Source organism: Scyliorhinus canicula, chromosome 13, assembly GCF_902713615.1.
Source record: "Scyliorhinus canicula chromosome 13, sScyCan1.1, whole genome shotgun sequence".
In the NCBI taxonomy this organism is placed as follows: Eukaryota; Metazoa; Chordata; class Chondrichthyes; order Carcharhiniformes; family Scyliorhinidae; genus Scyliorhinus; species Scyliorhinus canicula.
The window spans coordinates 13833090-13859445 of record NC_052158.1 but is presented as its reverse complement, the minus strand read 5'-3'; the positions used below and the strand labels follow the sequence as shown (position 1 = coordinate 13859445).

The following is a 26356-nucleotide window of genomic DNA, read 5'->3' as shown; positions in this document are numbered from 1 at the left end:
CCCCCCCCCTCCAAACCTGGGTGTAAAACTGACATTTTCGATGGTCGCCGCACTACAGAGATCCCTCCACCCCCTACGGATTTGCTCGCTCTGCAGCTTTAGGAATCATACAATCATAGAATTTACAGTGCAGAAGTAGGCTATTCAGCCCATCGTGTCTGCACTGGCCCTTACAAAGAGCACCCCCACCCGTGCGGCACTCCCCCTGTACTGCATTGAGAGTATCAACCTAGATTCTGCACTCAAGCCACCGGAGTTCGAGCGGGGATGGGGGGAGGGGGGGGGGAAGGATTTGAACCCACAGACCTCTAACCCAAACCTCAAACAGTACGCACTAAGCCATAGCGGATGTGAAAAGTGATTCAGGCCACTTTGCCCTGTGCAATCTAGACCCCCCCCCCCCACTGAAGTCTCTTTCCTACCTACCCCCTCCCCTCACCCCACAGCGCCCCAAAACTGAGATATTGACTGGCTGAGCAGACTGCCCTGCCTCCCTGCATCCACCCTGATTCATCACTGTTATGTCACTTGCCTTAAAATAGACCCGGGGACTGGGCAGTTTCATCTTTATATAAACGTCATTGTGAAAGTTCAGATAGGAACACTGTTGCCTTTTTAAGGGGAGCGGGGAAAGAGCAACTGAAGTGTAAGCATCGTTTTGTGACATCACCAGAGGGAAGTTGAAGTCCTCCGGAATCATTGTTTCCTGATGTTTTGATAAAGAAACAGTTGAGTTGTTGTCCAACGAGAGAGAGAGAGAGGCTGAAGAGCAAAAATAAATCCAACGATGAACCCTCAAGGTAAGATAGAAATAATTCAATCGCTTCTCTCTGCCCTTTACAGGTGCTGGTGGTCCCGCTGTGTATTTTCAACATTTTCTGCTGGTATTTTGAGTTTCCAACATTCTTTTGATAAGAGCAAATCAGTTCACCCTATCGGTACTTGTTTCGACTGCTGATTGACCAGCCTTGTGAACTAGCTTGTGAAGTAGAGGAGAGGCCGCCAGTTCCCGAGGGGAGGAAGCACGGCGGCCAGTTTGCTCACAGTCATCTCTTCCAGTTCGATAATGTGAAGACCGTGTCTTTGGTCAGCCGCTGCGGGTCAAGGGAGGGAGGCTGGCACAGGAGCACCCGGGAGAATTCCTCACCTCTACCCTTCTTCCACAAAGCACTTTTGTTGCATTTGCAATTCACCTGAGAGGGTGGGCAGGGCCTCGGTTTAACATCCCATCCCAAAGACAGCACCTCAGGCAGTGCAGGGCTCCCTCGGGACTGCATGCGAAGCGTCAGCCTGTATTGAAGTCTCAGGGGTGTGCTGTCAGCCCACAACCTCCTGAGCTCCGAGGCGAGAGAACGTCCAAATGGCAGCATAGCCATTAAGTGCCACTGTTTGCTGCTTCTGTCCTCATAATGCTGTCCCACCCGCATCCAACACCCCACCCCGCCTGTGTTGCTAGCTAACCACAATAGTGTGACTCCTAGTAGAAGGTCTGGGATTGTTTTGATGCTGCAACTTGAGTTGTTATCCGCAACGGGTGAAACGGATTGGAAATCTTCCGGGATCTCGGAACGTTGCTGACATCTTGGGCAATTCAACCTTTCCCCGCAAAGGAAATAAAAAGTGTTGATATGACAATTTGACGTGAGAAAATGATCTCCGGTCTATGTTTAATACTGGGATCTGTGAGCTATCTGCAAGTTTTCTGCCACATTGTTTTTGCTTTTGAAGGACAGGGCGTTGGAGGCTTGTTGTTGTTCAAGCTACAACATTATTGCCAACTTCGCAAAGGGAAATAAGCTCAAAGGTTCATTATGTTTCGAAAGGATTGTTTTGCTTTATTGTCCGAAAGACTGCACAAACCTGTGATTTTCTGGTCTTGAGTTGTTGCAGTTCAGAATCCCAAGTCCAGAACATCTGAGGTTAAGAAGACAGCAATGTGAATTAAGGAGGGTTTCAGAAGAATGGGGAGAGAGAAAGAGAGAGCGAGGGATGCGGAGAACTTATCCTACCTGGGATTAGGTCCCAGGCAGCTTAAGGCATGGCCGACTATATGTTGGGTGTTTGGCCGTAGTAACTCCGAACCTCCAGACGTGCTCAGAGAGACCAGGAATCCAAGAGTTGAATGGTGAGGCTCTGTCTCCTCAGCCTCACTTAAACATGCCTGCACCCCGCCGTGTCAGAGTCAGAGGGCAGAGGTCAAAGTGGGCAGCAGCAGGAAGCGGAGCGGGAAGTTGGGCGGGTAGGTAGAAACCACAGGAGGACACATGGCTTTTATTATCCTATGTGCTGCCTCCCACGAGAGATTAGTCGACAGTTTTGGCCCTGTTATCGAGCAGAAATTGCATAACAGGGTTAAGGACATCACCAGGCTGCCATAGTCAGTATTTTAAGTAGGAGGGTGTGGGAGAGATCGCCCATATGCAAAATATCTCTGGTTAAATTTTTAAAATTAGTTAATGGAATGTGGACGCCACTCTGGGCCAGCATTTATTGACCATCACTGAGGGCATTTAAGACTCATCCAGATTGCTGTGGATCTGGAGTCATGTGTAGATCAGGCCAAGTAAGGATGACAGATTTTCTTCCCAGTTGAGTTGTTTTAAAATAAATTTAGTGTACCCAATTCTTTTTTTCCAATTAAGGGGCAATTTAGCGTGTTCAATCCACCCACCCTGCACATCGTTGGGTTAAGAACATAAGAACTAGGAGCAGGAGTAGCCCACCTGGCCCCTCGGGCCTGCTCCGCCATTCAATGAGATCATGGCTGATCTTTTGTGGACTCAGCTCCACTTTCCGGCCCGAACACCATAACCCTTTATTCTTCAAAAAACTGTCTATCTTTACCTTAAAAACATGTAATGAAGGAGCCTCAACTGCTTCATTGGGCAAGGAATTCCATAGATTCACAACCCTTTGGGTGAAGAAGTTCCTCCTAAACTCTGTCCTAAATCTTTCCCCTTATTTTGAGGCTATGCCCCCTAGTTCTGCTTTCACCCACTAGTGGAAATAACCTGCCCGCATCTATCCTATCTATTCCCTTCATAATTTTATATGTTTCTATAAGATCCCCCCTCATCCTTCTAAATTCCAACGAGTACGGTCCCAGTCTACTCAACCTCTATCATATAGATGCGGGCAGGTTGTTTGCACTGGCTTGTTTACATAAAATTTTCATCAATTCTATGAAAATTCTATGTAAACAAGCAGTATTTCAAATCACCTCACTGAAAGTTTACATTTTACTCGAAGAAAAGCATTCGACTAGGCATTTTACTGCCTTCCAGGCTCATCATTGAGTTCAGAGGTTACAGACCATAAAAGCAGGGCCGGATTCTCCGTTTCTGTAACTAAGTGTTGACGCTAACCGAGAGTCCGCGGACTTCCACGACAGAAATATCGGCGCCGCACCTGCGCCGATTCCGCTAACAGGGAGGAGCTCGCACCGGCGCCATTTGGAACGCCATCGAAACACACGGAAAATGGTGCAGGAATCGCTGGATCCATGATGGACACTCGAAGGACGGAGAAGTTGCAGCCGCGCATAAACAATAACCCCCTGGGCAGCACGGTTGTGCAGTGGTTAGCACTGCTGCCTCACGGCGCTGAGTTCCCAGGTTCGATCCTGGCTCTGGGTCACTGTCCGTGTGGAGTTTGAACATTTTCCCCGTGTTTGCCCAAAAGATGTGCAGGCTCGGTGGATTGGACACGCTAAATTGCCCCTTAATTGGAAAAAATAAATTGGGTCCTCTAAAATTTTTTTTTTAAAAACAGTGATCGAGGCCGAAAAGTTGGGACAGGTTGTGCTAAGTGTCTATGCAGCTGACGGGTCAGCTGGGACCAGAGGGCACCCATGTGGGTGCCCGGGGAGGTCACCTATACGACCCAGGGCACCCGGTTTAAAGTGGGCTGTCAGCGGCATGTGCAGCTGCCTCGCCGGCTGCGGTAATGGTGTTGCATACCCATCCACCCTGACCCCACAGACCATCGCCTGGACACTCCCCACTACCACCCACCCCTCACCCCCGGCCCTGGCAGAAGGCCCCCGACCAGCGGCATGACTGTCGGTGAGGTACGGCAGTGCTGGACACTGTCCAAACGCCCTCTCTTTCTCTCTCAGCAGCCACCACGTCAGGTTGACGATTGTTGAGAGCACACGTGGACCGTGCCGTCAGTAACTCACCGCATCGGAGACAGAGAATCGCAGGTGGGCCCGCTAATGATGTGCAAACGATTATTAAGATATGCGCGCCGTGCGTCGCATTGATGCTGTTTCGAGATGACAGAGCATCACGATTTGGCATCAAACCAGCGCCTGCTGCGACTTTGCCATCAGAAGCTGTTCTCCGCCCAATCGCACGCCCCAATTTCGTCATCGACTAACAGAGAATCCCACCCCACCCCGCACATTTGCTGTTGGTGATGAATCTTATTTCCCCCCCCTCTCTTTTATCTCAACCCCACCCCTCAAATCTTTTGTTTCTTTACTTCCCCTGTTAGCATTTCCTTTTGCTGCTCGCGATATCACAGAATTGTTAAGGTACAGAAAGAGGCCTGTTGGCCCATTGTGTCTGCACCGGCTGTCCAAACCAGTATCGTGACTTAGTGCCATTCCCCCACATTTCTCTCCGTAACCCCTGTACATTGTTTCTACTCAAGTGCTGATCAGCGTCCTCTCAAATGCCTCGATTGAACCTGCCTGCACCACACTGCCACTCAGTGCTTTCCAGATCCGAACCACTCCCTGTGTGAAAAAGTATGGGCCGGATTCTCTGACCCCTTGCCGGGTCGGGGGGGGGTGAATCCCACCCCGCCACTCCGGGGCTGGCCTAGCCCCCGGAACTGCGGAGGATTCCGCAACTTGTGGGCGGCCCGACGCCGGAGTGGTTCACGCCACTCTTTGGCGCCGGTACGGCCCGCCCGCCGGTTGGGGGAGAATCCCGGCCAGAAAACATCATTACTTTTGTCGATAAATCTCCCTTACCCTCCACTCCCAGCGTGGATCTTCCCTTTGTCCACCCCTCCCGTCTACCCACCCCACCTTCCCTGCCAATTGTTTTGAACGTTTTGCATCTCTTATTACTGCCCGTTCTGATGGAAGGTCACTGACCTGAAACTCTGTTTCTCTCTCTACAGAAGCTGCCGGAACTCCCGGGTGTTTCCAACATTTTCTGTTTTTGTTTCAGGTTTACAGCACCCACAGTGTTTTTCTTTTGTATTAGTGTTTAATTCACTGTCACTTTCCTCTTCACAGGGAATGTCCACCTTGGAGAATATTCTGACCTTCCATTCAATGTGATTCCTGTTTGTCTCTCCCACCTAATTGTTCTACTTCATTGTCTTTCCGTTGCCGCCCTTCCCGCTGGATTAGATCTTTACCGAGGCCTGCTTCTGGAGCCGCATCTGCACCCTGAGCCGATGGGCTGGATTCTCTGATTCCCCCCCAGCCGGCGGTGGGACATTCGCTGGCGGCGGCATTCTATCTTCCCGCCGCTTGGCAATGAGATTTCCCGGTGAGGCCACCCCAGGCCGTTGGGAAACCCGTGGGCAGGGGTGCACAGCCAGCGGGAACCGGGAATCCCAATGGCCGGAGAATTTGCTGTGGATCTATTCCACGTGCATTCCAACAAGTATTACTGCCTTCACGTTTCGGATCCATCCCAGGGGCAAAATTCTCCGACCCCCAGCAGGGTCGTAGAATCGCCTGGGGGCGCCTAAAATCCCGCTCCCGCCGTGGCAGAGATTCTCCGCCACCCGGGAAGTGGCGGGGGCAGGAATCTCGCCCCGCCGATCGGAGAGGCCCCTGCGGCGATTCTCCGGCCCGGATGGGCCGAGGTCCCGCCGCTGGGAGGCTTCTCCCGCCGTCGAGGTTTAAACCACCTCTGTAACGGCGGGATCAGCGGCGCGAGCAGGCCCCGGGGGTCCTGGGGGGCGGGGGGCGATCAGACCCCGGGGGGGTGCCCCCACGGTGGCCTGGCCCGCGATCGGGGCCCCCCGATCCGGGGCCGGGCCAGTGCCCTGGGTGCACTATGTTCCTCCGCGACCGCCATGGCCTCCACCATGGCGGAGGCTGAAGGGAACACCACATCGCGCATGCGCCGACCGGCGAAAGCCTTTCGGCAAGCCCTGCTACCGGGGGCACCGGGTGTTTGCGCCAGTCTTCTGGTGCAAACCGCTCCGGCGCGGGGCTGGCCCCCAAAGGTGGGGAGAATTCACATGGGGGAGGCGCGACCCCTGAGTGGTTGGCGCCACTCCCCTACTCCGGGACCCTCCGTCACGCCGGGTAGGGGAGAATGCCGCCCCTGATTATAGGTATCTCCTAGATATTCAGAGTTCCGCAAGTCGTCGTTCTCTCCGCAGGCTCAGATCCACGCTCAAAGGGATGTGTTTCCACGTCTGCATTCTCACCCTCTTCCTTCAGCATCTCCCACTCACTTTATCTCAAAGCTGTCCTGCCATTTCACCTTTCACCTCATGACAAGAAAAGGTTTTTCTTCCAGGATCACTAGCCTCAGTATCTCATGGATGCCGGTACCTCTCCAGATTCTTCTTCCGCTTCACTTCCCCTTGACGCCATCCCTTCTTCCAATATCAGCCCTCGCTGTGTTTTCACCCTCTGACTGTCTCAGCCCCCACCGCAATGCATTTTGAGCTTTACTCAATGCTGAGCTCTCCTCCACCCCCTCATCCTGGTTCAGCGGACCCTCATACCCATTTTCCCTCGACGTATTCCCCTTCCTCTGGTCTCTCAATCTCTCTCGATCATTTCTGTGAGGATTGCTGTTGTGACATTGGCCGTCTTAGCATCTCCTCAGCTCTTCTCATTCACTCCAACCTGACTACCTCTGAATTTAGAGCGCTCTGATCGCCCAAGCCCAACCAGGCCCAGGCCCGATCATCTCAGACCTGCTGACAAAGGTAGTGCCGTTGTTTTCTGGTGAACCAGTCTCTACTTTGCAGAGGCTAAACGTCAACTCTCTGACATTTCTCCTCCCCCATTTCTAGGAATTCTTTGCCTGAGAAGGTCTGGGGGAGGCAGGTTCAATCAAGGCGTTCGAGAGGGAATTGGATTATTATCTGAAAAGGAAGAATGTTCAATGTTACGGGAAGAAGTTGGAGGAGTGGCTCTCGGTGATTGCTCCTTTAGGAAGCCAGCACAGACATGATGGGCTGAATGGCTCGGGGGGATGCACGGTGGCACAGTGGTTAGCCCTGCTGCCTCACGGCGCCGAAGACCCGGGTTCGATCCCGGCCCCGGTCACTGTCCGTGTGGAGTTTGCACATTCTCCCCATGTCTGCGAGGAGCTAACCCACAGCTCAAAAAGATGTGCATGGTAGGTGAATTGGCCATGCTAAATTGCCCCTCAAACGGAAAAGAAATTGGGTACTCTAAATTTATATTAAATGATGGGCTGAGTGGTCTCCTTCTGTGCTGTATGATTCAATGGATCATGACCCCACCACCAGACACCAGGCCTTTATAATCCAGGACTGTCACTGACCTCATCTCTTCTGGAGATCTTCTTGTCATAGTTTCCAACACATTGTTTCCCCGCCATCCCCCAAATCCCATAAACAGAACTGCCCCGTTAGACCTATTGGTTCAGAGTGTTCCTGCCCTGTTGAACTGATTTCTTTCACTTTTGACTCCAGATTTTTCTCCCCTCGTCCATTTTCTTCCCACCTTCACCTGCAACTCTTCCGATATCCTCTGTCGCATTAACTTTTTTTTTCAAATGTCTTAGCCTTCACCATCTGGTCTTCACCACGGACTTTCAATCCCTCAGCAGTGCAGCCTGAGGGCTCTCGGCCTTTTCCTTGAACGGAGGCCCAACCAGTCCCCATCCTTCATCACCCTTCTCTGATTGGCTGAACTCGTTCTCACATTGAACAACTTCTGTGTCAACTCTATTTACTTCCTCCAAATGATAATAATAATGATTATGGATACCTGCAGGTGCTCACTATGCCTGCCTTTTTGTGGGATTTGTGGAAATTTCTGTGTTCCAGTTCTACTTAAGGCACCCTGCCTTCCAACTTTTTCCAGCACATTGATGGCTGTTGTTGTTGTTTCTTGCTCTCAGCTTGAAGTTGAAAGGTTAATCGTTTTTTCATCCAGTTTCCAGGCTTCACTCATCTTCACACTGCCCATCTTAGACTCTTCCCGTCCCTTCCCCGACTCCTCCCTGCTTCTGGGGATAAGCTATCATCAATATTCACTATATCCCCGCTGACTCCACACACTCTGGGCTGGATTCTCTGCAGCCGAAATTGCGATTGGTGCGGGGGCGGAGAATCCACTTTTACGCCTGAATCGAGCCCGGGAGCCGCACCCGCGATTCTCCGGTCCACAGAGCATTGCTCGCGCGCGATTTACGTGACGCGGCTGGGGGGCCATTGCCAGAGACCCTTCCCGATGGTGTGGTTCTAACTACGTCTAGCCAATTGGGACGCTCGGGCGATAGCTGCGGGACGGGGAGGGGTGTGCCTTATGGGCGGCTGGGGCAGAGATCGCGCGTGTGAGATGTAGCAGCGCGGGGCCGATCATTGGCAACTTCTTTCTTCGTCCAGGTCCGCCGGCTGAGTCTGCCATGGCGCTTGAAGCCGCCACCGTGCACATGCACGACTCGGAACCGGACGTGCCTGGCCCGTATTCGAAGCTGAATCTGTGAGAAGCATTCGGGGCCCTGCCGGCCTCTTGCAGGTCGGTGAACAGCTGCTAGTATTTTTAAGGCATCTCCAGAGTAAAACTCCAGCGTTTTTACGCTGGCGTGGGGACATAGCCCCATTTCTGGATAATCTAGCCCCCTATTTCCTGTAAGGATTCCATTCTTTTCTCCCAGGTTATCTGTCTCCATCGCATATCTTGTATTTAGTTCCACGGCTTCAAATGTGGCTCCATTTTTCATCAACCGAGGAGTCTCCTGTCACTATGGCTGACATGGGCCCTCAATTGTGTCCATTACAATTCTCGCACTTTTGCCCTCTCGCCTTCCCCTCTCCCCCAACACCACAATAGAGGGCGGGATTCTCTGACCCCCGCTGGGTCGGAGAATCGGCGGGGGTTGGTGTGAATCCTGCCCCCTGCCATCCTCCTAATTCTCCGGCCCCAAAAGTCGGCCCGGCGTGAGTCGCACTGCCCGCCTTGGAGAATGGCGGGGTCCTGCGCAACTCATTGCCACCGGGGCTGCCCAGATTCTCTTCCCCGCGATGGGCCGAAGTCCCGCCCGTCTTTTGCCAGTCCTGCCGGCGTAAATTGGAGTAGATCCCTTACCGGCAGGACCTGGCGGCACGGGCGGCCTCCGGAGTTCTTGGGGGGGGCGCGGGGCGATCTGGCCCCATGAGGTGCCCCCATGGTGGCCTGGCCCGCGATCGGGGCCCACTGCTCCGCGGGCGGGCCTGTGCCGTGAGGGCACTATCCTTCCGCACTGGAGGCTGTATCGGTCCACCATTCCCGGTGCAGAAACAAAGCCCTCTGCACTTGCGCGGGGATGATGCCAACACGCGCTGGCGCTCCCGCGCATACGCCAACTCGCGCCTGCCGGCGGAGACCCTTCGGCACTGGTTGGTGTGGTGCCAGGTCCCTTTCCCGCCGGCCGGCGGGGCTCAAACCACTCCGGGGCGGGCCTAGCCACTGAAAGTGCGTAGGATTCCGCACCTTTGGGGTGGCCTGATGCCGGAGTGGTTCACCCCTCTCCGGCCCGCCGGAGTTGCCCGCCCCTCCGATTAAAGAAGAATCTCGCCCAGGGTTCCCCTTGTCCTCACCTTCCACTGCACCAGCCATCGTATTCAATGAATCATCCTCCGCCATTTCCACCAAGTCGGAAGTGACTCCATCGCCGAACAGATTTTCCCCCCAATCAGCATTCCGCAGGGACCATTCCCCCTGCGACATCCACGTCTTTATTTTTAGCTACCCCTTCCCAAGGCACCTTTCCATGCAAGTGCAGGAGACCCAACACCTTCCCCTTTACCTCCTCCCTTCTCACCATCCAAGGCCCCCAAACACTCCTTTCAGGTGATTTTACTTCTTTCAATCGCAAAGTATTTCTACTCACGATGCAGTCTCCGCTATAATGGAGGGGGGGGGGGGGGGGGGGGGAACAAACGCAGGCTAGCTTTGTGGAACTCCTTCATTCAGTCTGCGAACTTGATTCTGACCTTTCTAGTCACCCGTCGTTTTAAAGTGTCCACCCTGCTCCGAACTCTGACCTCTCTGCCCTTGGCCTCCTGCACTGCTCAGGCGAAACTCAACCTAAGCTCCGGGAACAGCACTTTAGCTTCTGCTGCGGCCCCCCCTACATTGGGTTCCAACAATTTCCTCTGCTCCTGCATGGCTTTGATTCTGTTATTCCCACTTACACCTCCTCCATTTCCCTCTTTTGCTGCTTTACTTGTCTCATTAACTTTTGCCTTGTGCTCTTAATGATTCAATCTCCCCTGCCAACCCCACCCTCACTGACGCTCCCTTTTGCTTTCTCTCCTCCCCACCCACCGTCGTTTGAAAGCTGTGACATCTCCAAGTACTCCCAGGTCTGACGAAAGGTTGCAGGCATCAAACATTAACTCTGCTTCTCTCTACACAGTTGCTGCTTGACCTGCAGAGTGTTGACAGCATTCCATGTTTTTATTTCACATTTCCAGCACCTGCAGTATTTTGTTTCTCTTGCGTTTGGTAGTTCGAGTTTGTTTTGTTGGAAATGTGAATTTGCAACGGCAGCAGAAAGAAGAAATCAACAATGACAAATGGATACACTAAACCTCAATAATCGCATATTTTTATGGGGCAGTGGATGACGTAGACGCGGGTCCATCGATGGCTAATTCCTGAGTTGACCTTGAGAGAATGTTTATGGGCCATCTTCGTGAATCATTGCAGTCTATTTAGGGTGGCATTATTGATGCCGACTCAGTGACGGGAAAGGAACAGGTGTAAGTGCAAGTTTCGGAGAGTGTGTGTAAACGTGGAGGTGGTGGTTGAGTTGAGATACGAGCAAGTCCAAAGATGTGCAGATTAGGTGGACTGGTCACGCTAAATTGCCCCTTAGTGTCCAAAGGTTAGGTGGGGTTACAGGGTTATAGGTATGGGGTGGGTTGTGGGCCCTTTCGGAGGGTCGGTGCAGACTAGATGGACCAAACGGCCTCCTTCGGCACTGCAGGGATTCTATGATTCTAATATTCTCTTCCTAGCTTGAGCCTTCTAGATGGTGGTGAGACTTTGGGGGATTGTAGACTCATTGTAGACCCCCAGCTGTCTGCTACCCTCTTGCAGCTTCTGGCCTGGAGTGACCCTCAAAAGGTGGTGATGGCAGCAAACCCTGATTGGCTGTTGAAGGTCAGGTTATTGTGGATGGTGTAAATGTTTCCGGATGTAGATTGTCATGGTTTGATTTGATCTGATAACGGAACGCCTGTACAGATACATTGGTTAAAGACTTGAAAGAAATAAATACTGCAGGACAATGGAGAAGGAGCAGGAGAGTGGGACATCGGAACATAGGAACAGGAGTGGGCCATTCAGCCCCTCAAGCCTGTCTGCCATTTAGTGAGATCACGGCTGATTTGTGACCTAACTGCACATACCTGCCTTTGGCCCATATCCCTTAATATCTTTGCTTAACAGAAATCGATCTACCTCCGATTTAGAATTAACACCTGATCTCGCTTCAAATGCTGTTTGTGGGAGAGAGTTTCAAACCTCTGCCACCCTCTGAGTGAAGAGGTTCTTCCTCACATCTCTCCTGAATGGCCCAGCCCTAATTTGGAGACTATGCCCCCTAGTTCTGGGCTGGCTGGACAGCACGACGGTCGAGCCACAGTGGGCAGAATGGCCTCCTTCTGTGCTGTATTGTTCAATATCTATGAATGCTGGAGGATACTGTGTATTGAACATTGTGAAATCATTATTTAACAGCCTAGCTCTTGGCCTTCTGATGGAGGGCAGGTCACCGCTGCGGCAAAAAGCAGAAAAATGGTTGTTTGAATGTAATTCTCCCTGCGGAACTGTTGTTGCGACTTCTCAGGAATGGTGATGGCTGACATCTATCAACCACAACCATCTCCCTTTCACTCGGCCATGACTGAAACCACTTGAGTGTTTGGTGTTTTGACCCCCCCCCCCCCCCCCCCCCGCCGCCGCGCCCCCCCCCCCCCCCCCCCCCCCCCCCCCCCCCCCCCCACCCGCCCGTCCACTGACCTCGTGTTACTCTTGCGGGGAAGAGGCCTTTATCGAAAATAGTCATCAAGAAATTCAATAGAGAATTCAGAAGAAAGTTCTTTACCAATGTGTGGTGAGAGTGTGAGACTCGTTACCACAAGGAATTGTTGATGGGAATGGATAGTGGGTGTAAGGGGAAGTCTGACAAAAAAAATGAAGTGGAAGGGTTGGGACGGTAGAAGTAGTTGAGAAATGGCAGGAGATTCGAATGCAACTTAAAAGTAGGCATGGACTGGTTGGCCTGAATGATGCATTTGTTTGACATAGATCCCACAGAGCTCACAGCCACACAAACAGCCCAAAGCTCCAGCAACAACCCTAACTCATATTGCTAAATGAAATTGCCAACCCTGACGATCTGCATTCTTATTTCAGGACCCACCCCTCAAACACTCCCAGAACTGATGGAACAGGGATTAGATGTAAAGTAGAGTTCCCTTTATACTGTTAAATCAACTACTCCTAGAACAGGTACAGCACGGGGTTAGATACAGTGTAAAGCTCCCTCTGCACTATTCCATCAAACACTCCCAGGACAGGTACAGCATGGGTTAGATACAGAATAAAGATTATATTGCGCTTTCTTGTCGGGATTCCTTCTTTCGCTTTTAGCTTGTATTTTCAAATTTTTCAGGTGGTAAAGCCTTTGGAATCCTTAAAGCAAAACAGGATGACCGGCTGGAAGCAATCAATAAGGTACGGAAAAAGACAGAGAACAGAAAGGTGCTCAATAACACAGGACTGAGATAATAAACTATTTTGCGCAAGTGTGTGCTCATCAAGTAAGCATTTATAATGTTGGTAAGTGAAAGTGTCTCTATTACAGCCACCAAATAACAGCTTGATGCATCCGCAAGAACATTTAAAAACTTCCAGAACAGGCAGCATATGGTTAGATACAGAGTAAAGCTCCCTCTACACTGATGTGTTGGGTATGCTGGGTCTGTGATGACTGTGTTTACCAGAGCAGTAGAAGAGACAGGCTACCAAACACTTAAAGAAGTACAACTCTATTTTATTTAACTATGAGCTGTTAAACATACTTGCACTGTGGGTCGACACTATGTTAGGTTGACTGAAGCCCTATGGCTAACCTGACCAGACTATACTGCTAGCACATGGTAGATGTTCGTACTACTGATTACGGGCTCTGGCTGTCTCAGAGGCTGCAACCCGAATGAGCGGGAAAACTAGTGCCCTCTGGCTTTATAGTGACCGTGTCCTGTCTGATGATTGGCTGCTGTGTTCTGTGTCTTGATTGGTCTTTCAGTGTGTCAGTCAGTGTGTGTCTATGCACCATCATATACTTGTGTATATATTATGACATACACTGTCCCATCAAACACTCCCAGGACAGGTACAGCACAGGGTTAGATACAGTATAAATCTCTCTCTACACTGTCCCATCAAGCACTCCCAGGACAGGTACAGCATGGGGTTAGATACAGAGTAAAGCTCCCTCTACACTGTCCCATCAAACACTCCCAGGACAGGTACAGCATGAGGTTAGATATAGAGTAAAGCTACCTCTACACTGTCCCATCAAACACTCCCAGGACAGGTACAGCATGAGGTTAGATACAGAGTAAAGCTACCTCTACACTGTCCCCATCAAACACTCCCAGGACAGGTACAGCATGAAGTTAGATATAGAGTAAAGCTACCTCTACACTGTCCCATCAAACACTCCCAGGACAGGTACAGCACGGGGTTAGATATAGAGTAAAGCTACCTCTACACTGTCCCATCAAACACTCCCAGGACAGGTACAGCACGGGGTTAGATATAGAGTAAAGCTTCCTCTACACTGTCCCATCAAACACTCCCAGGACAGGTGCAGTAGGGGTTTGGTACAAAATAGATTCCACTGATACACTGGAATTGTAGTCAAGAGTTTGGTGTGAAAGGGCAGCACGGTGGTGCAGTGGGTTCACCCTGCTGCCTCACGGCGCCGAGGTTCCAGGTTCGATCCCAGCTCTGGGTCACTGTCCGTGTGGAGTTTGCACATTCTCCCCGTGTGTGCGTGGGTTACGCCCCCACTTCCCAAAGATGTGCAAGCCAAGCTAAATTGCCCCTTAATTGGAAAAAATGAATTGGGTACTCTAAATTTTAAAGAAAGAGTTTGGCATGAAGCTTATAATAAGGGGGGAGCCATTTTAGACCCTGACGAGGAGAAATTTCTTTACACAGAGGGTTGTGATATTTTGAAATTCTATATCCCGGAGGTCTGTTGAATCTCAGTCATTGAGTGTGTTTAAAGCAGAGATTGACCAATTTGTGAATGTCAATAACATAAAGAGATATGAGCATAATGTGGAGACTATTGCATGTGGAGGCATTGAAGTGGCTGATCAGTCATGGTCTTATTGAATGATTCCTGTTGTTGTGTTCATATGTTCTGCCTGGCTGGTTTGGCCTGAGGTCCTTTAACAGCTGTTAATTGATTTGAGGTAGGCCTTCAGCCCCAATCGGAGCGGTAATCCCGCCAATCAAGTGGCCGACAGCGCTCTGATCCCAGCAGCTGCACCAAGGAGCACTGACCACATGCTGGGACTGCTGTGAGTTCCCCCTGTGCAGCTCCACCAAGGTGCACTGCCCACATGCTGGGACTGCAGTGAGTTCACCCTGTGCAGCTCCACCAAGGAGCACTGACCACATGCTATAACTGCAGTGAATTTACCCCTGTGCAGCTCCACCAAGGAGCACTGGCCACATGCTGGGACTGAGTGAGTTCACCCTGTGCAGCTCCACCAAGGAGCACTGACCACATGCTGGGACTGAGTGAGTTCACCCTGTGCAGCTGCACCAAGGAGCACTGGCCACATGCTGGGACTGCAGTGAGTTCCCCCTGTGCAGCTCCACCAAGGGGCACTGGCCACATGCTGGGACTGCAGTGAGTTCCCCCTGTGCAGCTCCACCAAGGGGCACTGGCCACATGCTGGGACTGCAGTGAGTTGCCAGCAGCTCCCAGTGGCGGTGGAGAGGTGTCGAGAACATAATCTCAAATGAGAGGTAGGCCATTTAGGATTAAGATGAAGAGCAACTTCTTCATTCAGAGGGTGGGGAATCATTGGAATTCTCTACCCCAGAGGGATGTGGAGCCTTAGCCATTGAGCATGTTCAACATAAATTTCTGAATATTAAAGGTATCAAGGGACATGCGGGTCGTGTGGGGGAAACTGTGCTGTGGGAGAAGATTGGCCATGAACAGTTGAACAGCAGAGCAAGATTGAGGGGCTGAATGGCCTTCTCCTCAACATTTCCTGTGTTCTGATGAGAGGATTAATCCTGTCACCTGACTCTTGCTGTCTGCAGCTCTGGGTGAACTCGGGGCTGCGATGCTTCTGGGCTGCAGAGTTAAAGAAATTAACTCTGACACTTTTTAGTTCTTGTGTCGGACATGTTGTAAATCTTGACAACTGTGTGTTATGCTGTCAGTGCACCGCAACTGAGAGAAGCCAAGAAGCATTATCCCAGCCCCCTGCACCAGAGCAAGGGGCTGTGAATAACATTTCTTGTGTGGTGAATGTGTGGGGGCGAAGGAACCGACAACCCCATTGATGTGTTGTTTTGCAGCTCAGTGTGAGGCGTGTGACATTCAATTGCAGGGAAGAGGGAGGAATTGAAACTTAAAAGCACATCAGAATCTAACTGCTTGTAATGCACAGAGACAAACAGATGATTTAAAAAAAAACATATTTCACAGGATGTGGCGGGTGGCTGGCTGGCTAGTTCCAGCTTTTATTGTCCGTCCCTAATTGCCCTTGAGAAGGTGGCGGTGAGCTGCTGCCACTTGAACCCGCAGCAGTCCCTGTGGTGTAGGTGCACCTGCCATGCTGTTAGGGTTGGAGTTCCAGAACTTTGACCGAGCGACAGTGAAGGAACTGCCGATATATTTCCAAGTCAGGATGATGGGCGACGTGGAGATGGACTTCCAACGTGTTCCCACGTGTCTGCTGCTCTTGTCCTTCTAGATGATAGGTGTCGTGGGTTTGGCAGATGCCGTCAAAGGAGCCTTGGTGAGTTGCTGCAGTTCATCTTGTAAATGGTACACATACAGAGTGCGCCAATGATAGAGGGAGTGAATGTTTAATGGGGTGGATGAGAGCTGCACTGTCTTGGATGGTGTTGAGATTTTTGAGTGTTGTTTAAGCTACACGCTTCCATGCATGTGGAGAGAATTCCCTTGCCGTCCTCACTTGTGCCATGTAGATACTGGACAGGCTTCCACAGCATTTATATGGCTGGCCAAGTTCAGCTTCTGGTCAATGGCAACCTTCGGGGCAGCACGGTAGCATTATGGATAGCACAATTGCTTCACAGTTCCAGGGCCCCAGGTTCGATTCCGGCTTGGGTCACTGTCTGTGCAGGGTCTGCACATCCTCCCCGTGTGTGCGTGGGTTTCCTCTGGGTGCTCCGGTTTCCTCCCACAGTCCAAAGATGTGCAGGTTAGGTGGATTGGCCATGATAAATTGCCCTTAGTGTCCAAAATTGCCCTTAGTGTTGGGTGGGGTTACTGGGTTATGGGGATAGGGTGGAGGTGTTGACTTTGGGTAAGGTGCTCTTTCCAAGAGCTGGTGCAGACTCGATGGGCCAAATGGCCTCCTTCTGCACTGTAAAATCTATGATAATGATAATTCTATTCTATGTTGATTTTGGGGGAACTCAGTGCTGGTAGTACCACTGATTGTGTTACTGATTGCCAAAAGTAGCCCTTTCCGATGGAAGAAAGCCTAAGTTCAGAGATGGGGCAACAGAGCAAAATAACAGTTGAACAAAGTACCACGACTTGCATTTATGTAGTGCCTTCACGGTCATAAAAATGTCTCAAGAAGCTTCAGAGAGGCAATTAACAGGCTTACGTGTGAGGTAGAGTTACATAAGGAGGTGTTAGGACAGATAACCCAAAATTTAGTCAAGGAGATAGGTTTAACAGAGTGTCTTGAAGGAGGTGTGGGGGAGGTTTAGGGAGGGAATTCCATAGGTTAGAGCCCAGACAACTGAAGGCATCGCTGACAATAGTGGATCCATTCAAATCCTGAGGCACAGAAGTGTAGAGTACAAACTTTTGTGAGACTGTTAGGGGCCGGAGGAGGTGACAGTCATTGGGAGTGGGGTGAAGGTGAAGGTGAGGTAGATCAAGGAACTGTGGTTAGCTGAGGTCAGGCAATAATGTGTGGAAAGGAAGTAAGACTGAGGGAAGTGAGGACTTCCAAAGTTTGGAGATAATGGAATAGAATGAGTTAGAGAAAGAAATGGCACAAGTTGTCAGGTGGGTAGAAATCTGACTAGGACAGTTGTACAAAACAAGCCATATGGGGATCTCATTGAAACTTACAGAATACTGAGAGCCTTAGATAGAGTGGACATGGAGAGGCTATTTCCACTAGTAGGAGAAACTAGAACCCAAGGACAGAGCTCAGACTGAAGGGATGATCCATTAAAACAGAGATCAGGAGAAATGTCTTCAGCCAGAGTGTGGTGAATCTGTGGAACGCATTGCCACAGAAGGCTGTGGAGGCCAAATCATTGCGTGTCTTTAAGACAAATAGATACGTTTTTGATAAGTAAGGTGATCAGCGGTTTTGAGGAGAAGGGAAGAGAATGGGGATGAGAAAAATAGAAAATAGAACATACAGTGCAGAAAGAGGCCATTCGTCCAAACAAGTCTGCACCGACCTACTTAAGCCCCCACTTCCACCCTATCCCCGTAACCCAATAACCCCTCCTATCCTTTTTTGGTTACTTAGGGCAATTTATCATGGCCTATCCACCTAACCTGCACGTCTTTGGACTGTGGGAGGAAACCGGAGCATCCGGAGATACGGGGAGAACGTGCAGACTCTGCACAGACAGTGACCCAGCAGAGAATCGAACCTAGGGCCCTGGCGCTGTGAAGCCACAGTGCTATCCACTTGTACTACCGTGATGCCCATAAACATATCAATCATGATCGAATGGCGGAGCAGACTCAATGGGCCGAATGGCTTAAGTCTGCTCCTACGTCTTGTGGTCTTCTATTTCTTATATCTCATGGACCGTATTATTCAATTGTTCAGTTGTTCTGTGTTTGATAGTGTGAGCCTGGTAACCAATCTATGCTCACTGTGCTTGATTAGTTAAGCCCGATTGTTGACTCACAGCAAAGTAAACAAACATAAACTACCAGAAGTTGAGCTATAAGCATGAGTGCAGGCATTTTGTGACTGCAGAGATGTGTGCAAGCACTGTAAATAAAGTTCTTGCACACGTACAATCTAGTGTCAACCCTGCATTGCATCAGTTTACCACCCATCAGTTTGGGGCATTTTGTTACATTAAAGATGCTATACAAATACAAGTTGTCGCAGTTGAGACTATGTCCAGCTGAAGTGTGATGTTCTACCTCTGAGCACTAACCACTCTCTCGTTGATGAGCAGAATTCAAGAGTGGGAGGCAACGTCATGTCGTAACTGAATGCTGGTTCAACAATTACATCTTCTGTCTGTTCTCCTCCAATCCTGTTTCCTATGGTGACTGAGCTGTTTCTCCTTTTGTAGGACTTCCTAGATAACCCGAAGTACAACACAGATGAAGACCTGGAAGAGAAACTCAGAGCTTTCAAACGTAACTCTTTTGTTAACTTGCCTTCTGCAGATTGATGATCTGAGATTTTGATGTGTCAAATTTTAACCTGTTGAATTGTTGAGGGCTGGTGGAGAGGGGCGGGGGGGGGGGGGAGCGTGGAGCGGGGGGAATGTGCAGAGGGGAGCCTTAATTAAGTAGCTGCTCAGGGAGTTCAGGCAAATCGTGATGATCTTTCTCATGTGTGGTTCTATGTTCCCTCACAACAGGACTGAGCAAGTCATTCAGACACTCACTCACACCAATCTTGTGTGACTCACATTGATTCTCCCAACCAGCAATGCCTCGATTTTAGAGTTCACGGGCGCGATTCTCCCGAGTTATGAAAAATCGGGAAGCTGGCGTCAAAAACGGGCGCGTTTGACGCCAGCGTCTGCCCCCCCGACCGGGAACCGATTCATCTCCCCGGTCGGGGCTAGCATCGCACGGCCGTGAACTCCGACATCGCAGGCTTAACGAATTTCGTTAAGCCCGCTAGCCAAAGTTAGCGACGGCTGACGCGTCAGATGACGTCAGCCGCGCATGCGCAGATTGGACGACTCCAACCCGCGTTTGCGCGGATGACGTCATCACGCATATGCGTGAAACCCGCGCATTTGCGGGCCGGTATGCCGCTCATCCGCCCCGCGAATGGATACAGTGGGGCGGCGGAGGGAGAAAGAGTGCGCGGGGTAAGTACCCGCTGCCCGCGATCGGTGCCCACCGATCGCGGGCCCATGGCACCCTTGGCACGGCCATGCCAATCGGTGCCATGGCTCCCGAGAACGGGGCTTTACGGCCGTTTTTACGAACGGTCAGACCAGGTGTGTTTTACGCTTGTAAAAACGACCGTAAAGGCCTTGGAAATCAGCCCATCGGCCAGGAGTGAATCGCTGCTCGCCGTAAAAAAACAGCGGGCAGCGATTCATGTCGGGAGGCGGGCGTGGGGGGGGGGGGGGGGGGGGGGGAGAATAGCGGGAGGGCGTCGGACCAGCGTGTCCGTAAAAATTTACGCCGCCCGCTATTCTCCGATTTTTCGTAAGTCGGGAGAATCGCGCCCCACATTCTTGATGCCAAATCCTTCTCATTGTCTCGCCCTCAGCCTCTGTTAGTAACATTCACCAGCCCTCCAATCCCGGCGATCTCTGCACTCCACCAAGTGTGACAATTTCAGCATCCCTGATGTTCTTCCCTTCTCCACTGACGGCCGTCCCTTCATTTTCCCTGGCCCCAAGCTCTGGAATTCCTTCCCCAAACCACCCTGCCTCTCTCTCCTCATTTAAAACGCACCTTCAAATCTTTTTTAAAAAATTAATTTACAGGATGTGGATGTCGTTGGCTAGGCCAGCATCTATTTCCCGTCCCTTGTTGCGCGTGAGAAGTTGGCGATGAGCTTGAACCCGCTGCAGTCCCTGAGGTGTAGGTACACCCACAGTGCTGTTAGGGAGCAAATTCAAACAATTTGACCCAGCAACATTGAAGGAGCAGGCGATATATTTCCAAGTCAGGGTGGCGAGTGAGTTGGAGGGGAACCTCCAGGTGGTGACGTTCCCGAGTATTCACTACCCATGTCCTTCTAGATGGTAGAGGTTGTGGCTTTGGAAGCCTAATGAACCTTGGTGAGTTCCTACCTCCTTAATCAAGTTTTTGGAGTTTGGATAATCATTTTACACTTCCTTTGATTTTACACTGTACTGAAGTTAGTGGAACGGTAAGGGGAAGCTCCATGAGTATTTGCTGGAGAAATGAGTAGCTGGTGAACAGATCAGGTTGGAGGAGGCTTCAGTTGGCAGCCTTCCACCACTTGAGATGATGGTTTGTGCCTTGCTGGTCAACTCTTTGTTGAGCATTAGCTCATGCACTCTGGCATGATGATTGGGGCTGGAAAGTTACAGGATTTGCTGGCCTCTATTTTCCCCAGGTACTCTCCTAAACCAGCTGAGCTTTCCATTTCTGCTAACCTCTTCCAATATACCTCCAAACAGTCAGACCACCCCTCACCAATGTCATGGCCTTCATTGATTGTCTCCCAGTTGTCAGTGTGCGAAAGTCAGCCATATTGTTATGGCGGATGGACGAACAGCAGGTTGCGATCCGGTGACCATTTTTTCCCCCATTATTCGTTTTTGGGACGTGGGCATCACAGACAAGGCCAACATTTATTACCCGTCCCGAATAGCTCTCAAACTGATTGGCCTTTTAAGAATCAACCACTTTGCTGTGGGTCTGGAGTCATAGGTAGGCCAGACCAGGTAAGGATGGCAGATTTCCTTCCCGAAAGGACATTAGTGAGCCAGGTAGGTTTTTGCGACAATCAACAATGGTCATCATTAGACTTTTTTCTGTTAATTCAAATTTCACCATCTGCCTGGTGGGATTTGAACCCGGGTCTCCAGAGCATTAGCCTGGGTGTCTGGATTACTAGTCCAGTGTTAATACCACTACGCTGCTGTCTGCCCTACACAGAAGGTCTTTGGGTACATAGCCGTCATCTAACTGATGAACCTAGCTGAGCCAGTGCAGACTAAGGTAGAGTGTAAAGGCTGGGTTAGAGATGTTGGTCTGAATTGTCTGTTCTAGTGCTTTAACTTTGATGTTAAATTGGACAGAGTGTAAATCAATCTTCTAACCCAGCCCAGGGCGGTTAGGTTAAAATTCCAGACTGATCTTTAATTCCCATTGAATCTCAGTAAATGTTCTTTTCTCTCATTACTTTCCAGAGAAGTACATGGAGTTTGACCTCAATAATCATGGAGACATTGGTAAGTTTGATGTTTCACAATAATCGGTGGACACAGTGAAAACCCCCCCACCCATGAACTGGTGTTGTGCTGACATTACCGACCTACCTTTGCACGAGGGCCTCAATAAGCAGGTTTCAAGCTTTGAGAACTCTCCATTACAGCTGAAAATTTCACCCTGTTTTTTTTCTGGTTTACTTCAGCTCTTCAGCTCCCAGGGGCAGCACGGCGGCGCAGTGGTTAGCCCTGCTGCCTCACGGCGCCGAGGTCCCAGGTTCGATCCTGGCTCTGGGTCCCTGTCCGTGTGGAGTTTGCACATTCTCCCCGTGTTTGTGTGGGTTTCGCCCCCACAACCCAAAGATGCGCAGGGTAGGTGGATTGACCACGCTAAATTGCCCCTTAATTGGAAAAAATGAATTGGGTACTCTACATTTACAAAAAAAAAATCTCTTCAGCTCCCCTTGCCTCGGGTCTGAAGGTTGGCTTGGATGGTTTCGGGACCTGGCAGGCCCTCAGATGTTGCTGTGACCTTTGTGAATGTCAAATCTGCTCTTTCCTTTCCATTTCGCAGCATTTGCTTCACTCAACCGCTGTCTCTCCAATCCATCTTCACACATAGTCATGGTGTGCCATTGCTTCTTTGGCCAATTACATTGATTCTGTTTCCTCTTTTTCTCGATCCTTCCCTTGTGTGAGCATCTTTTCCTCATCTGCTCTTATCAGATATCTCATGATCTTGTACACCTCTATCAAATCTCCTTTCAATTTGTTCCTGGGATATGGATGACCCTGGCAAGGCCACCTTTTCTTTTTGTGCATAAGGACATAAAAACGAATGACAAGAGTAGGCCATCTGACCCCTCGAGCCTGCTCCGCCATTCAATAAGAACGTGGCTGATTTTTTTGTGCCTTAGCTCCACTTATCTGCCCGCTCACCGTAACCATTAATTCCTTTATTGTTCAAAAAATCTATCTATCTTTGCCTTAAAAACATCCAACGAGGCAGCCTCAACTGCTTCACTGGGCAAGGAATTCCACAAATTTACAACCCTTTGGGTGAAGAAGTTCCTCCTCAACTCAGTCCGAACTCTGCTCCCCCTTATTTTGAGGCTGTGCCCCCTAGTTCTAGTTTCACCCTCCAGTGGAAACAACTTCTCTGCTTCTATCTTAACTATTCCCTTCATATTTTTATATGTGTCTCTCAGATCCCCCCCCTCATTCTTCTAAATTCCAATGAGTATAGTCCCAGTCGCTCAGTCTCTCCTCATAAGCCAATCTTCTCAACTCTGGAATCAACCTAGTGAATCTCCTCTGCATCCCCTCCAGTGCCAGTACATCTTTTCTCAAATAAGGAGACCAAAACTTTACTCAGTTCTCCAGGTGTGGCCACACCAGCACCTTACACAACTGCAACATAACCTCCCTGTTTCTAAACTCCATTCCCCTAGCAATGAAGGACAACATTCCATTTGCCTTCTTTATTACCTGCTGCATCTGCAAACCAACTTTCTGCGATTCATGCACCAGAACACCCAGATCCCTCTGCACAGCAGTACGTTGCAATTCAAGTTGCTCTGACGAAGATGCTGAGCCTTCTCCTTTAACATTACAAGTCGACCACATTTTGTCGGGCAAGGTCAGGCCAGGCCAAACTGGGCGGGAGAGGTCCTGTTTTTACTGCTGAAGAACGGCAGGATTTCTGAAAAATCTGGCAGCTTTTTGGGTCCTTAGGTTACTCAGTTCTGTTGTTAGATTTTGGAGTCCTGCCTTTGGTGTCTGAGCTGGGCGCCATGCCCGCAGCACGACCCTGTCCCACCATTGCCTGGCCATGGACTGATGGTAGCTGAGGCAGAACTCAATCCTTTGTGCTTTCCGACGGGAATCTCCGAGGATGAGAACCAGGAGCATCAGCGGACACAGAGGCCGCCAAGAGGTCAAGGACAGGTATCAGAGGGTGGAAGCGAGTTAGACTACGTCATTTCGACATTGTGTCAAAACCTTGCCTCTCCTCCTCTCACCCTTCCCGTCTTTCACCCTCACTCAGATATCATGGGGCTGAAGAGAATGCTGGAAAAGCTCGGAGCGGCCAAGACCCACCTGGAACTGAAGAAAATGATCAAGGAAGTGGCAGGAGACATGGGCGAGACCATCTCGTACTCGGACTTTGTGAAGATGATGCTGGGAAAACGGTCTGCCATTGCTAAAATGTAAGTCCCTCTTCAAGAAGTTCAGAGAAGGTTAACAAGGCTAATTCCTGGCATGAAGGTGTTTATCTCATAAAGAAAGGCTGAACAGGTTGGGCCAATACCTTTTGGAGTTTAGTAGAATGAGAGGTGGTCTTATTGAAGCATGCATGATTCTGAGGGGACTTGACAGGGCGGAAGCTGCTTCCTTGTCTGGAAACTAAGGGCACAGTTTAAAAATGAGCAGTGTCCCATTTAAGAGGTAGCTACGGGGGATTTTCACTCAAGAGAGTGGTTAGTCTATGGAATTTTTTTAACCAGAGATCAACAGAGGCTGGGCCATTGAATATATTTAAGATGAGCTGGGCAGGCTTTTGATTGACAAAGCAGTCAAGGGGTACGAGGGACAGAGAAGAATTGAAACCACGAGTGGGAGGCCGCTGACAAACGCGCGGCTGGGGGAGCGGAGAAGCCTGCCCCAGGTCAGCGAAGGCAGAGCACATTCATGGGGCCAAATAGCCCACTCCAATTCCTAGGTTTTGTGTTCTTTTGAGAGGATGGGTGTGTTTCTTTTCATTGCAGGTGGAAGGTTTTGAGAGGGGTTCAAACCTTGTGAGGTGTACTGACTTTCTAACAGTTGCTGCTATCTAGATATCTGTCTGAGGTGGTAGGTGTAAGGGGCAGGTCAGTGAAAAAAGCAGTGACTCACTCCCTGGACTGCTCTTTAGCTTCTGATAGGGGGAGGGTCTCAAATATGGAGGGTGCCTGATTGGGGGTTCTTTAATATGAGAGGGGCTCTCTGTTATGGGGGGGGGGTTCTCTGATACGGGGGATCTCTGATATTGGGCACTTTTATGTGGGCCTCTGATGTAAGCTTCTGTGATGGGGGAGGGGGGAGTCTCTAATATGGGGGGTACTTGATGGGGGGATTTAAAAAAAAAAAAATTTTATTGAAATTTTCACATTTTCACAAAAAAGAAAACAATAACAGAAAATTCTAAGAACAAAAAAAAACAGAACACCCCCCCCGCCGTGAATACAAAAGAGAAACAATAAATTAACGCCCGTCATTGGCAAAAAACAGATATTCAACCCAAAACAAAAACAAAGAGACAACCCCGCCGGGTTGCTGCTGCTGCTGACCTTTTGTTTTTACCGTTCTGCCAGGAGATCTAGGAATGGTTGCCATCTCCGGAAAAAACCCTGCACTGACCCCCTTAGGGCAAATTTCACTCTCTCCAATTTAATAAACCCCGCCATATCGTTGACCCAGGCCTCCACGCTTGGGGGCCTCGCATCCTTCCACTGAAGAAGAATCCTCCGCCGGGCTACTAGGGACGCAAAGGCTGATGGGGGGGATTTTGATATGAGGGGGTTCTCTGATATAGGAGGATCATTGATATGGGGGCGTTCTCTGATGGGTGTTCTGATGGGATGTTTGGTGGGGGTCCCTGATGGGGGGTCTCCAATATGCTGATATGGGGGTTTCTCTGATGGGGGCACAAATGGGGGTTGATGGGGAGGTCTGATGGACGTCTGCTGGGCAGGTCTGATGGAGGTCTCTGATGGGGAGGGCCTTTTGGGGGTCTCTGATGGGGGTGGGTGGGTTCTGGTGGGAGTCTTGAGTGGGAGTCTCTGATGAGAATTCAAATTCATGGTGAGCCCGTTCAGCGTATTTTCTTACAGCTCTGTTTCTCCCTGTACGCCTCCTGTATGAGCTCATATATCCCTTAAATAGATTTCTTCACTGCTTCATAGTGTCCAGACCTTTTCTCTGATAAGGGCGCATAGAGTTCCCTAACCCTACCCATAAGTTTAGCCTGTAAGATTAGGGCCCAACAATTTTGTAACAATCTAATCTGTTTAGCTATTTTCTCAAAAGCACAGAAACATGTTTTGGTATCTCTCACCGGATCTGGCAGAGCTTGTACATATTTGAATATCTCCCCACTAGGTTCCCGTCTTTAACCAGCTTCCTCTGCCGTCTGCTCTAACCTTTCACTTGCTGCTGCCTGTGTGCAAAGTTGAAAGTCTCTCTCTCTCTCTCTGCCCTCCCAGACGGCTTTCTCCATTTCCTCTCTTCTTGTTCTCACTGCGATGCTCTCACCCTCTCTTTTTTCTGCATCTCTAACTTCTCAATTTCTATATCTCTTTGTAATTGAAGCTTCGCTAATTCAAAATCCTCATTTCTTGAAATTTTGGGTCTGGCCAACCCCGCTCGTATACTTAACTGTGTTACTAGCTGCTCAATTATTTCAGCCTTCTTAGCTCCTGTAGATAAGACTACTTCCAACTTATCTGCCAAATCCCTCAGTTTGGTTTTAGACACACTTTTCAAACTTGCTGCGGTTACACAACTTCCAAACCCACGACCACCTTCCAAACTCACGACCACTACCATCTAGAAGGACAAGATACCTGGGAACCCAACACTGGGAGTTTCCCCTCCAAGACACTCACCACCCCGACTTGGAAATATATCGTCGTTCCTTCACTGTCTAACAGCATAGTGGGTGTACCTACACCTTGAGGACTGTAGCGGTTCAAAAAGGCAACTCACCTTCTAAAAGGCAACTAGGGATGGGCAATAAATACCAGCGATGCCCGCATCCCG

The 26356-nt window shown here is 50.1% G+C and overlaps 1 protein-coding gene and 1 long non-coding RNA gene across 5 annotated transcripts in view; one reads left to right on the top strand and one right to left on the bottom strand.

Moving 5' to 3' along the window:
* The first annotated feature begins 645 nt into the window (after window positions 1-645).
* LOC119976034 (allograft inflammatory factor 1-like) overlaps window positions 646-26356 on the top strand; it is a 28510-nt gene continuing 2799 nt past the window's right edge. Inside the window, exons 1-5 of the mRNA XM_038816135.1 lie at window positions 646-800; window positions 12849-12910; window positions 18755-18821; window positions 21539-21580; window positions 23604-23766. Coding sequence (XP_038672063.1) covers window positions 788-800; window positions 12849-12910; window positions 18755-18821; window positions 21539-21580; window positions 23604-23766 — 347 coding nt within the window. The 5' untranslated portion in view covers window positions 646-787. The remainder of the gene's footprint in view (window positions 801-12848; window positions 12911-18754; window positions 18822-21538; window positions 21581-23603; window positions 23767-26356) is intronic.
* The window catches only part of LOC119976035, a 44888-nt gene continuing 37020 nt past the window's right edge, over window positions 18489-26356 (bottom strand). For all 4 annotated transcript variants that reach the window (XR_005462856.1, XR_005462857.1, XR_005462859.1 and 1 more), the window contains one exon: window positions 18489-18793. This is a non-coding gene — a long non-coding RNA (uncharacterized LOC119976035). The remainder of the gene's footprint in view (window positions 18794-26356) is intronic.